Source organism: Archocentrus centrarchus, assembly GCF_007364275.1.
Source record: "Archocentrus centrarchus isolate MPI-CPG fArcCen1 chromosome 18 unlocalized genomic scaffold, fArcCen1 scaffold_23_ctg1, whole genome shotgun sequence".
Taxonomy (NCBI): Eukaryota; Metazoa; Chordata; class Actinopteri; order Cichliformes; family Cichlidae; genus Archocentrus; species Archocentrus centrarchus.
In genome coordinates this window covers 8,437,502-8,450,963 of record NW_022060145.1, presented here as the reverse complement: position 1 = coordinate 8,450,963, position 13,462 = coordinate 8,437,502, and the positions used below count along the sequence as shown (strand labels likewise).

Genomic DNA, 13,462 nt, shown 5'->3' with positions numbered 1-13,462 from the left:
TTAGCAGTCAGCAGTTCAAGTTCAGTATCAGCAGCAGATCAAGTGAGGCAGTGGTGTCGTGGCGCTGTGGTGCCGTGGTGCCAACCCCTCCGATACAGACCTTCAAATGTAATTTGAAAGTAACACATTTTATCTCATTACATTTAGTCAAGTGCTAGAGTTCCAGTATGACCTACTTCAGAGGTGTGTGTGTACTTTCTAATTTAGTTCTTTTGTAGATTAAGAATCTTTGTAAAAAGGCTGTAGCCTTGCTCTGAAAGGCACATTGGTTCAGACCTGTGTCCTGTGAAGTTATATAGTGAATCTCTTAATATATGCCATATACACGTGCAGTGGTACACCTCTTAATTGAAGTAGTACAGTTATTGAAGTAGCAGAAAAATATTGAGAACAAAATGTGTAAATTACATTTGTGATGCACTGGACTACAGAATTTGAGGTATCAAATAAAGATTAATGACTTAAAGGTCAGTCCTTGAGTTTCAATACTGCTTGACCATAAACTCATCAGGAGAGTGTTTACTGAGGTCATAGGTCAAAGGAATCAAAGTGTCATTGTCCAACTCCAAATTATTTTGCCACTAGAGAAATCACCCCCTGCTGGCCATTAGAAATGAATGAAGTCTAATGCTACAGTCACACTAGGGAAAAAAGATGTTGGCGGTCACAGCACAACCAAAATTATTGCCGCTGTGTGCAATGAACTTTGAAATGGTTGCTTTGAACACAAAGACCAAGTCTACAGCCGCTCGCAGTTATTTGCATACCTTCACCAATCTGTCTGAGAGTGACTGCAGTCAGTCTGAGTCAGACTGCAACAGTTTGGAGCCTAATCGGTGTTGGGTGCTCAACTTCTGGGTGACCAGTTGATCAATCTCTTGTCTCTGGTCACCGCATTGTTATGATCTAGGATCGTGTGTTGTGTGTTTTCTGTTTAGGCCCTCCCACTGAAGTGTGAGTGGGTGTGTCCGGCTTCTCTCCTCCCTTTTGTGTGTGTGTGTGTGTGTGTGTGTGTGTGTGTGTGTGTGTGTGTGTGTGTGTGTGTGTGTGTGTGTGTGTGTGTGTGTGTGTGTGTGTGTTGCTGCAACAGGTGGAGCCTGCGGATTGGCAGGAGGTGCCTGCCAACTGGATAATTGGATGGAAAGCTGCCTCAAATGCTCCAGCTGACAGCCACCTCACCCCTCTCCTTTGCCTCCTCCAGGCCCAACAACAGTCAGCACTTTGCCTGTGATTCCAGTGTGCTCATCTGTGTGTGCTAGTCTCGAACGTGGTGCTAGTTCGTAAGTGGTGTACATAGTTTTGTAAATAGTAACCTGTGATAGATATCCACTGTAAATATTGAGCACTGAGGGACACTCAGCACCGTTTTGTTTCTTGTTTTGGCACTGCTCACCTCCGAGGCTAATAAACCACTGCATAAAACATACCACAATAGTGTTGCTGACTTTTCTTGGGCGTGGTTGGAGTGGGGGAGTAGCGCTCCAAGTTATGCCCCGTTTTCCCCTAGACATTGGGACGTAACAGCATCTACTTGCAATCTGTCTCTGGCAGCAAAAAAATTCACTGCATTCACTGGGCAACCACAGATTTTTCCTAGTAACTTGGTGCTTGCCGTCCTATATTTGCTCTAGCGTGACTGAGACATAAGCTACTTTCTAATTCACGTCACGTTTTTGGTATATCCATCTTTCATCAGTCTGTGGTCATTACTTCTTTTTGACTCTGTCATGGCTAAATGTGAAGGTTACTCCTCAGTAACATACTGAGTTTCTAGTTTGTTGTGGAACTTAATAATCTGATTACCAGACTAGTGTAACATCTGCTTACATTAACTCTTTCCCCCCTTGGATGCTTACTAGTCGTAACCTAGTTTCTTTCTTATGAACTGAGTGGTTTCTGTCATATTTCAGGCCTGCTTCCAGAACAAAATGACTGGGTGTGCGTCAAAAGTTAGAGAGGGTGATCTCTGCCTTTACAGCTATTCTAATGGTCGTCAAACCAGGTGCCAAACTCGTCATTAAGGGTAGAGGAGAGGTCATCAAATGTCGTCTTCATGGGGGAAGAGTTAATAGCTCAAATGAACATGCTGCTTAAGGTAGTCCAAATAGCATGGAAGTGAGCCAATACTTCTTAACTGTTGACATTGTGTTAGGGCTGATATAATCAATATAATTTCAAGAGAGATATTACTTTCAAAGCTCTCTTGCAGCATGGAGAGGACACTGTGCTGGTTCAACAATGACTAACTTGAACTTTGAAAGTAAATTTGAATCAAATGTTGAAATTGCATGAGTGACGCAGTCTGTTGATTTATGGATTTTTACCTCACAGAAAACAGGGGTTGCTGGTTTACTTCGTGTAACTTTTGTGTGACTACATTTTTATCACTCTGGTTCTGATTGGACAAAATTAACAAAAAAGTCCCACGATAACACAAACTAACTAACCAGTCGAGCAGCAGGCAAACAGCTCTTTGTGTTTCCCAAGGTTAAACTGCTGATTTTGTTCTTTGAGTGTGGTGGGTGAAAATGTTCTAAACAGAGAGCACAGACCTGTGAGGATTTCTTAGGTGCTTAAAATGCATTTTTTGATGACTCCATCCACAGCTGAGCAAGACTAGTTTCAGTGATAATTGATGTACCTACAGTACCTACCTCCCCACCTCAGACACTTTACCCATAAAAATGGCCGCTACTGTAATTATCAGAAAGATATGATCAACCATAAGTAAAGCTTAGCTCTAAAATACACTATAAAGATACATTTCGGCCAGCATCAGGTTATTTAACCCTAACTGATGCAGTGAGTAGCTTCTCATTTCTTAAACAACTATGTCAGGATGAAGTGATGCATCCATCATGATTGGTGCCTCTACCGCCCAAGCCTGTGGAGGCAGAGTTATGATCTCGGGTTGCTTCAGTTGGTCTGGGTTCAGCAACATGATATACTCAAAAAGCTGATACACTGAGTGACCGTGTTTTTCCATCAATGGAGTTTTTTCATCCTGATGGCACGGACATATTTTAAGATGACAATGTCAAACTTCATCAGATTCAAATTGTGAAAGAGAGGTTCAGTAAAAATAATACATCATTTTCACACATAGACCGGCCACCACAGTGGAGACCACACCTGAGCCCCTTTGAGAATTTTAACCCTTTTACCCCTTTGAAGAAAATTTAGCGCAGCATTCTGATTCTCCATTCATAAAAAACAAGATCTTAAAAATGTATGTAACAATTTTGTCAACCAAGAACTTACATTACAGCCAAGGCTTGCACTAGCATGACAGTTGTTTGCTACCAATACCTGAAGCATCCAAAATGATTCAAAAAGTTCATCAGTGGATATTATAAAGCATGCTCATGTCCTCCTGTCCCACAAATCTTGGCATGCCAGTATCCCAAGAGCCAGTCACAGTCTTTTACACAAAATTTACATAAGAATTATGATATATTATGATATATATGTTTGGCATTTTGAATTTCAATATTTGATTAAATATGTAAGTGTAAAGGGACTCCATTCAGTGCCCAACAACAAATACAAAATAAATAGTAAACTATACGGTACATGTGATGGTGTTGAACAATATGGAGAAAACAACTTCCATCCATCTATCCATCCATCCATCCATCCAACAACTTAAACTACTTAAAATGATTTTATGAATGAATCTTGGAAGTGTATTTTTTAAAATGACTTACCCATAAAAAATAAGCAAGAGAACCAAAGCTGGTAGGTTAGGAGGGGAAACATAGGCTTGTTGTTGGAAGGCGAGGAAGATCACAATCACAATGAAGCAGGGGATGATGTAGTTACACTGTAAAAACAGACATACGAGCAGAAATGGAGTACAGGCAGGATTACAAAGTCCCTCTTTGGGGTGGTTATGACTCCATTAAAGCGTTTTGACAATTTTTTTTTTTTCATTTTTTCACACCAACTGAAAGGCTGTGTAATTATAAAATGTGTAGATGACTTTTTAATTAGCACTCGAATATATCCGCCTTTAGTTTTCCAATTAATTCAGTGAATAACAGAGCCATCTGATTCTCATGTGTTTGAAGCAAATGGTTGCTTGGTGACACACTGAATTGAATACATGTGCAATAGCGCTATAAAACTTTGATCTGAGACTAATATTTAGTTAATGGTTGTTTAAATCCATTCAATTTCAAAGCAAACTAGACAGGATGCTTTTACTGTTTACTGATGTTTTATTTCCCCCTACAGAAGTAAACAAACATAACTGATGATGCTATTATTATATAATCACACTTTGGATTAATATTCCCCTGGTGAATAAATGAAATAATACAAATAATAGACATATAATGTATCAAGTTACAATGATACATGTTTATTTACGGTTACAGAAAAAGTTTAGACTGAAATATTAAGGAGCTTTCAGCCTGGATTCACTGTAATATCCTTATTGTTGATAGAGCATGCATGGTAATGCAGAGAGCTTCGGGCTAGAATCATTAGACCGGCTCCTTAGGTACGTTTGTCTTCCACCCAGACAGCATTTATCCACTATAATGATGAGTGTCCTGATGCAATTTCTTTACCAAAGGTACCTGATGAAATGTTTACTTCCATTATGCCTCAGGGAAACTGCTGGTAAGCCTGTTGAGCATAACCAGCAGGGGCAGCTGCTGTCGATAATTACGCCTCAGCCAATAACTGTTTCTCAGGTGAAGCGTTTCCCAGTAGCCAGCAGTGTCAAAGCTACATTGTCAATTACAGTGGATGGATATTTTTACATTTAGCCTTAGGTGGGCAAAACAACAAAAAAAAAGGTCCAGAATAGTATATTACAAGACTAGTGTAAAATAAAGCAGGTGAAAACTGCTTGGGGGAATCACATTATAATGCCTATTATACAGTATTTACCTAGCTTTAATGGGTCAGATGCAGCAGTCAGATAAAGCTGGTACTTACCATGTCCCAGGCAAAATTGGCCAACCAGTAGACAGCTGGGTTTACTCCACTGACAAATTGCAGATGCTTGGCTTTGTTCACCCTCTCTTGGATTAGGAAGAGGACGAAGCTGGCAGGGATGAAGGACATGGCAAAGATAACGCAGATGGACACCACAACGTCAGTGGAGGTTGTGGCCCTGTGATTGAAGAGGACACAGCATAGAGGAAGTTGACTGGCGAGCTATTAGGGTCAGGTCAGAAAGAAAGTTTAACAGAGCGGTGAATATTAAACTTTGTACATGAAACTATATATATGGACTTTTTGAGGCGATGTAGCCTGTGCTGTCTCTGAAAATAACCAGAACACACAAATAAAATTATTATTACTTACGTTCAGTAAGCTATCTGATATTGTAGACTGTATATAAAAGATTCATTTTAAAACCTTTCATTTTAAACCGTTGAGCCAAGCACTTTGGCTGTCACCATCTTGGTGTTTTGAAACAGAGCGAGGATCTGTCTGAGAAAATGAGGGACACAACTGAGGCCTGCCCCAAAGCATACCCTGCTGTAGGGTCATAACATCCGGTTGTATTACATGAGACTTGAAACAAGCGACTGAGACCATAAACTCATGAGCAAAGCGATTACTGAGGTCAAAGAAGTCAAAGGGCCATTTCGCTAGAGATATCACCCCCTGCTGGCCATTAGAAAGAACAAAGGTTTAATGCTACAGTCACACAAGGGAAAACCAAGTTTGGAGGCAACAGCACAATCAAAATTATTGCCGCTGTGTGCAATGAACTTGCAATTTTAATTGCCTTTGAAGTGGTTGCTACAACCGCTACAGTGGCTTGCAGTCAGCTGCCATCTTCAAAGCGACTTTGATGATGGCAGTAATTTGCAAACCTTCACCAATCTGCCTGAGAGTGATCGCAGTCAGTCTGAGTCAGACTGCGATAGTCTGGAGACAGTTTAATCAGTGTTGCACAATGAACCTCTGGGTGACCAGTTAAGTCACCGCATCTACTTGGAATCTGTCTCTGACAGCAAAAAAATTGAATGCACTCACTGGGCACAACCTCCGATTTTTCCTAGTCACTGAGAGGCTGTCGTCCTATTTTTGCTCTAGTGTGACTGAGCCATAAGGTACTTTCTAATTCACTTCATGGTTTTGGAGCGTCTGTCTTTTATCAGTCTGTGGTCCCTACTAGGTTTCAATGATACAAATTAAGTCCCCGGGGCCTTTAAGGTGCTTTGGACAAAATCATGAAATACAGAACTTAAGTTCATGAACCTTCAGTTTTCAGTTTCCAATAAAAAAATGATTAAAGTTCTTCTGGGGTATTCACTGCATTTTAATGTACTTCTTTAAGGCATATGGGCTCACTTGGTTTTCTCTTTTATTGGGAACATGGCTACATACCACAGCATTTACTGCCTCTAACAACATTCACAAGGCCATCGCCACTATAACCTCAATGACAATAAAGAACAGACATGGAAGACTCTTCACTGTCCTGTGGGCAAGTTTTTGTCCATTTTTTTTGTATGTGTAAAAAAACAATTTTAAGAGATTCTGTTAGAAGTAAACAGGTTTGCTGTTGTTCCTCACCGTTATCAGGAAATGAGCCAGATGACACTTGCAACTTTTGGCTCATTTCCTGTAATTAAGACATAATCACACTTAACACTAGGCAACGATGCATTTAAACTAATTTGGCTACACCTGCAAAAATAAGTCAGATAACTAATGTTTCCGGCGTGTTCTTGTTAGTATCGATGTCTAAATTAGCCAAGCTTTACAGCACTGACTGATTGCTGTTTGTACCTGATTAGAAAAAAAAAAAGACCTTTTAAATGTCACTGGCCTTCTGAAACCATGATAGGATTGGAGCTCCTTTTTGTCTCCTTCAAGCTTTTTCAACAGGTTAAAAAAGCAACAAGAACAACAAAAAAAAAAAAAAACAGGGGCACATTCTAAAATCTTGTACAGATTTTTCATCTACAACCATTTTTATGTCAGACATAAATCGCTCCTTCCTCCTTCAAAATGCTGTCCTTCATTTCACTGTTGTGTATCTTTATTTATGCCACGCTACCTTGGGAAATGTCCTTTACTGTGTCTGCTCAATTAGCATAGGATAAAATTGAGATCTGTTCCTCTGACCCCCACCCCACCCACATGAATTCCTCACCCTTGGCTCGTGATAATCTTTCACGAGTCTTCCTGCTGCTTAATTAGCATATTAAATAAGTTACCCTGCGTGGCTACATGTCCATATTTATCATCGCCAACCAGGCGCAATTGAAACACGTAAATATGAAACCATTAACGGCAGCGTGTGCCAGCCCACATTTCTGCAAGTTTTCAAGGGCTGTGTGCTCTGTTTGGGTGGGGAAGTAATGTAGGGGACAAAGCTGTGAATGATCCCACCCTGAATGCTTGAAGGTGGTTAATTGCTGTGAAAAGAGGACAAGCAATCTGCTAATTAACTACTAATGGAAGAGCAAGAAAAATGTGCAGTGGGAGTAAAGCTTTATAGTTTGTGTTGCTTTCCTTAAGTTTTTTATTATTATTTATTTAGTGCAGCTGCTTAAAATTGTTACACTGAAAGGACACTAAACGTATGAGATAACAAATTGGATGAACAACATCTGGGTCATTATTTCTATTATAAAACTATATGTAGGTAGAGAACTCCCGTGATATTCGTAGGGCAAATTGCAATTCATCTGAAAGCTGTGTGATGTGTACATTATCAATGGGATATTTTTGTAAAGCAGCAAGAACAGAAACTGTCTTAATTCGTGGATTGCAAATAAATTACACATCAAATTCAAAAGAGCACCAAGATGAGACATTTTTGTCACTTGCCAAATTGATATTCCCCAGCAATTAAGAAGCAATGCATATCTCTCAGTAATGAAACGGTGCCAAAGCTGACATTTCGGGAGGCTCCATTTCTGAGCCGATCCAAGATAAAGCACAGAGACCTCGCAGGGATGAAGTGGTAATTTCTGTGGGTGCAAGCATCGACTTTCTTTCCACCTGCACGGCCCTTCACAATTTTGTGGCTTATGACATCAGTCCCATTGAAACAGGCTGTGAAGTACACTAGAGGGGTGTGTCACTTCAGATTAGCTGCTGTGGTGAAATACTGGTGTCCAAAAGCGAGCTAGTAATTATTATTGAAATTAAAGGTTTAAACATTGTCTCTCCATAACATTATGGAAGTGTGTGTGTGTGTGTGTGTGTGTGTGTGGGGGGGGGGGGGGGGGGGGGGGGTGACTGTCTGTGCCTTTCTCAGCTCTCTGTAATTAACACCACTTGTCGTGATCCTGGGCTGTTCTGTGCTTTTTTGTAATTTGATATTCTGTTGTATTTCCCAGTTTGGTTCTTAGTTCGGATTCCTTGTGTATTAGTGATTGTGGCAGGACGGCACAGTGGCGTGGTGGTTAGCACCGCTGCCTCACAGCTAGAAGGTCCTAGGTTTGAATCCACCTTGGCCGTGGTCTCTCTGTGTGGAGTTTGCATGTTCTCCCCATGACTGCATGGGTTTTCTCCGGTTTCCTCCCACAGCCTGAAGATATGCAGTTACTGGGGTTGGTGATGCTAACTTGCCTATAGGTGTGAATGGCTGTCTGTCTCTCTGTGTTAGCCCTGCAACAGACTGGCAACCTGTACAGGGTGTACCCTGCCTCTCACCCTATGTTGGCTGGGATAGGCTCCAACCCACCCCCCCATGACCCTGAAGTGGATGGATGGATGTGCAGGTGTTTTGTACTACTGTGTCTCTTGTTTATGCTCTGTCCTTGTGTCAAGTTTGTGTGTCTCAGTCCTGGTCTCTGGGTTTTATTACTTCCTGTTTTATTTTGGTGTGCCTTTGGTCCTTGTGCAGTGTGTTTAGTTTTGCTTCCTGTTTCCCTCCCAGCTGTTTCCTGTTGTCTCGTTCCCTGTGTGTGTATATATTGCCTCAGTTTCCCTTTGCTCTTTGTCGTGTTGTTGTTCCTCTCCTGGTGTTGTCTGTTTATTCCTCGTTTCACCCTGACGATTCCATGTTTTGGATTTTTGTCTTGTTCTTTTCCAGGATGGATTTTTGCACTTTGTTTTTGAACTCTTCTATAAAGTCATTTGTAGTTTACGCCTGGCTACAGAGTCCTGATTACAGTGGAATACGTGATCACACAAACAGCTGGGGAAGGTTCTCTTAAAAAGAAAATCAGAATTTATCAACTATCAATATTTTGTAGCGGAGAATAAATTAACATTTTACTGCAGTCAAAGGTGGAAAGTAAAAAAGTACAGATACTTTGTTACTGTACTTCAGTAGAATTTTCAAGAATCTGTACTTATTTTTCAACTTTTTACTTTTATTCCTCACATTTTTCACTGTGTGCTGTTGGCATACTGCTGCTATAGGCTTTGCATGCTGTCAGTTCCTGAGATTTTTTCACAGAAAAAAAAAAACACAGATTGGTAAGTGGAGAGCTTTTTTTGTTCAAAACAATAAACTAGACTAGGCTGAGGTGTTCAGTTTTTTGGGGTTTGCAAATGTGAGAAAAAACCTTCACGTTACACACTGCCATTTGATCCATGATCATAAAATATACATTTTGATAAGTGGAGCTTCAAATTGTGCTTAGTCAGGCGCTCAGAAGCTACGGCCCTTTCCCCTCCTACAATGTCCACTCTTATTCAACAATGAAGGAGTGTCCGAGGTACTCTGGAAATCGTAGTTCATAAATTGCAGCCGTCACACCCTGCACAGAGCAAAAGAGGCTCATCCTGAATCTACAGGATATCGTAATTATCCCTAACCCCAGCGCAGTTATCCTCTCTAACTCAGGGCTGTCGTCAGCACCTGATCACTCCATAAATACCTGACTGAGGGAGAGAGCTGGAGCAGTAGGGGGAAGCGGAATGAAAATGCAGTTACTGATTTGTATGTTTGCTGCCAGGAGTTGTGATCATAGCACTGTATGATAATTTGCTGCAGAGGGACATATTTACAGTAAATGCACTGCTCACATTAAGGACTGCAAACAGACAAAACTGAAGATTACAGCAAGTGATGATGCTAAGGAACACACACCAGCTCAAAGTCAGTAAACCATGAACACAACACAAAGCTGTATACAGAGAGCAATTATATCTGAATGCTATGAGCCAATATCTTACGATTTAGCACATCGTTAATCTCTGACTCTCGTGGAAAGCTGCCCTAAGATAAAGCATGAGAAAAAATGGTATACGCTCATGAGGAACTCCCATGGGCCTCCAAATCTATGCACACTCTCTAAGAGATCCCTCATTATCTGTCTGTCTGTTCTCTGCCTTCTACTTTATTGTCGCCCACTCATCTGCTCTCCCTTAGTCTGTGCTGTTTTTCTTTCCCCTCACTTCATTTCTCTGTCCCTCTCTCACTTTGCGTTATCTGTCACGGTTCCCCGGTCACCATCAGTCTCTCTCTCCTGCATTTCATAATGCATTGTCGGAAAATTAAAAATCGGTTCTTCCAAACAAGAGAAAATGAATCGTAGTAGCTGTATGCTGTGAAAGGCTGGGGAGAAAACTGGAGGCAAGGTTTTTTTTTTTTTTTGCGTCACACAGCGTACTGTTGTTAGTGTTTTGTGCAGGGTGGTTGTGTTGCATTACTTTCCACAGGGTAAAAACACACTGAGTCAGACGACGAGTCAGGCTCACATCCGCATCTGAAGGTAATTTAGAGTCACTACTTTACTTAATGTGCATGTTTTTCTTGGACTGTGGGGAAAAAAACACAAGCACCCAAAAAAAGCCTCTGCCGGCACAAACACCACACAGTTCAGCTGGTTCATGTGCAGAATATTTTATTCTATACCATCCATCCTCTGCAGGGTCACCGGGGGGGTTGGAGCCTATGCCAGCTATTATAGGGCAAGAGGCAGGGTATGCCCTTATACAGGTTGCCAGCCTGTTGCAGGGCTAACACATAGAGACAGACAACCATTCACACTCACAGTCACACCTATGGACAATTTAGAATCACCAATTAACCTAACCCCACTAACTGCATGTCTTTGGACTGTGGGAGGAAACCCACGCAAACACAGGGAGAGCATGCAAACTCCACACAGAAAGGCCCCAGAAGATTCGAACCCAGACCTTCTTGCTGTCTGGTTGCTAACCACCATGCCACCATGCTGCCCCACTCACTATACCACAAATAGATCATATTTTATATTTCAGAAGCTCTGTTCCTGTTCTGTCTTTCTGATCTGGACCGCTAAGGTATAAGCCCTTCCCTAAGTGTTAAAGGCAGCCCTTTCACCCCTTTTGTTTTGCAGGACGACTCACATGGCCGCATCGGAGAGCTGCTCTTTGGTGAGGTTGAGGGGGTGATTGGAAATGGAGATGCCATACTGGCACGGATCCTTTCCTGCTGGCAGATTTCCTCTCAGGATGCCGTTGTTGGCCACGCTGAGGAAGGACACCATGCCATGCCACGCCTGGTTGTAGAACCACACCTGCAGTGGAACAGACAATCTATTGGTACTGAGAACAGCATGTAGAGGGTTTGCATTTGCTTGCCATGTCTCCTAGCAACTACATCAGGTAATGTCACGGAAGACTCATGGACAAATAAAACAGGCAGCTTATGAATAGAAAGACATCTGTAAAAGAACACGGCCAGGCAAAGATTAAATTCTAATATGCAAAACTGTTTTTTTTTCTCTTTTTAATTGTGGAATAGGTCAGTGGTGAAGGATTGTGCCCTCCTACTTCTGCGGTGAATTTCTTTTGAAAACTGAGAAATTAACTACCGAATAAGGTAGTGAATAAAGGATCAGGGCAGAATGTGTTTGCTGGGTGTGTTTTAGCAGCTGCATCAGGCTCATAAAAGCAGTGTGGCACCAACAAACCTACCAGAAAGCACGCACAGTATGAACACATTTGTACAACAGTAGAAAGGGCAAAATATCACCATCGTAAAGAGTTGCCGGTGCCATTTACAGATGTATTACTAGCCGGATCTCATTTGCAGGGTGGCAATTAATGGTGTTTATCAAAGCTGCTGATGTGGCTCATTTATGCACAAGGTGAACTTCAGATGTGGAGCTTGACACAGCAGGTTATGGCATTAGTGAGCAAGAACGTGTACGGTTACTGTTACCAACAAGTACAAACATTGGTTAAAAAGACAAAAAAAAAAAAAAACCAGCTTTTTAGGTTTTGCAAACAGCAAGTGACGAAAAATGGAACACTAAGGTACGAGAGTCTCTGGGCTGACAAACCTGGGACTTCTGTCATGACCCCCACTGCAATCTTTTAGTACAGAGAGTACAGTACTGTAGAAAAGTCTCAAGGCACCCTTCATTTCTTTATATTTTACTAGAAAAATGGGAAATAGGTGCAGAGACTTACTGAAACATGTACGAATATACATGCATATAACAGTTTGTACAGTTCTAACAAGCCTGAAAGTCAATATTTGGTCGAACCACCTTTATTTTTTCACACAGTCTGAACTCTCTTAGTCAAGCTTTTAGTCAACCAGTGGAGGCCACTGTGTGTTTTTCTAACCAGGTATGCTTTTACTGCATTGGCAGTGTGTTTGGGATCATTGTCATGCTGAAAAATGAAGCTGTTGCCAATCAAATGCTTTGCTGATGGTATCTAAATCTGATGGCACTTTTCAGCGTTCATAATTCCATCATTTTTGATAAGACCTCCACACTGCTGGCTGAAGTGCAGCCTCAAACCATGACAGAGCCTCCACTGTGTTATACAGATGGTACAGTGGCTGTAGACACTTGCTACTCTATCAGACCTGCAGCCACTGATTTTTTTAGTCCAGTTCTTCTGTAGTTTGGTACAGTATACCTCGGCCTGTTCTCACTGTTTCCCTTCCTTAAGAATGGCTTCTTAAAAGCCGCCCTTCCAGGGTCAGCAAAAAATACATGTGGCTCAACTGAACAACAGATGCATCTCTCAGGTCCTGTGTCAGGTCTTTGCTGATTTTTTTTCCCTACTTATTAAGGACAGGACTTCCAGATACTGTTCATCTGCTGTAAATAGTTTTAAGGCCTGACACTTCTTCTTTTGTTGTCCTTAAATATTTCAAGGACACACTGCATATGCCAAGATATGCCGTTTCCAGCTAATATGTCTTTGGGAATCACCTTCTTGCGAGGGTCTGGGCAGGCAGGAGCTGGTTTTCTGTTTTCCCTTCTTTCATGGGCAGGTGTACCTCTGAGTGGAGCTGCGGTTTGCCTCGCACAGCTGTGACTGATCTCCTTCTTCTGGGCGGTGTATTTAAGGGGCAGCCGGGGTGGTAGTTGTTCGCCAGATTGTTATTGCAGCCTTAGTGGTAACGTGTTTGGTCTCACGAGTTTCCAATTTTTTTCACAAGAAGAAGTAATCCTGTTTTCCCGCTGTCTCCTCGTTAACCTTGCTTCCTTTGAATTCATGAAACCCTTGCTTGGACTCTGAAGAACTGCACCTGTGAGACTCGAGCTCCCTGGTAAAACTCAGCTGGCTCTCCCATTTC

The 13,462-nt window shown here is 41.7% G+C and overlaps 1 protein-coding gene across 1 annotated transcript in view; it reads right to left on the bottom strand.

The window, feature by feature from the left end:
- LOC115775067 (phospholipid-transporting ATPase ABCA1) overlaps window positions 1–13,462 on the bottom strand; it is a 173,421-nt gene that overhangs the window by 48,475 nt on the left and 111,484 nt on the right. Inside the window, 3 exon segments of the mRNA XM_030722513.1 lie at window positions 3,708–3,823; window positions 4,948–5,125; window positions 11,269–11,438. Coding sequence (XP_030578373.1) covers window positions 3,708–3,823; window positions 4,948–5,125; window positions 11,269–11,438 — 464 coding nt within the window.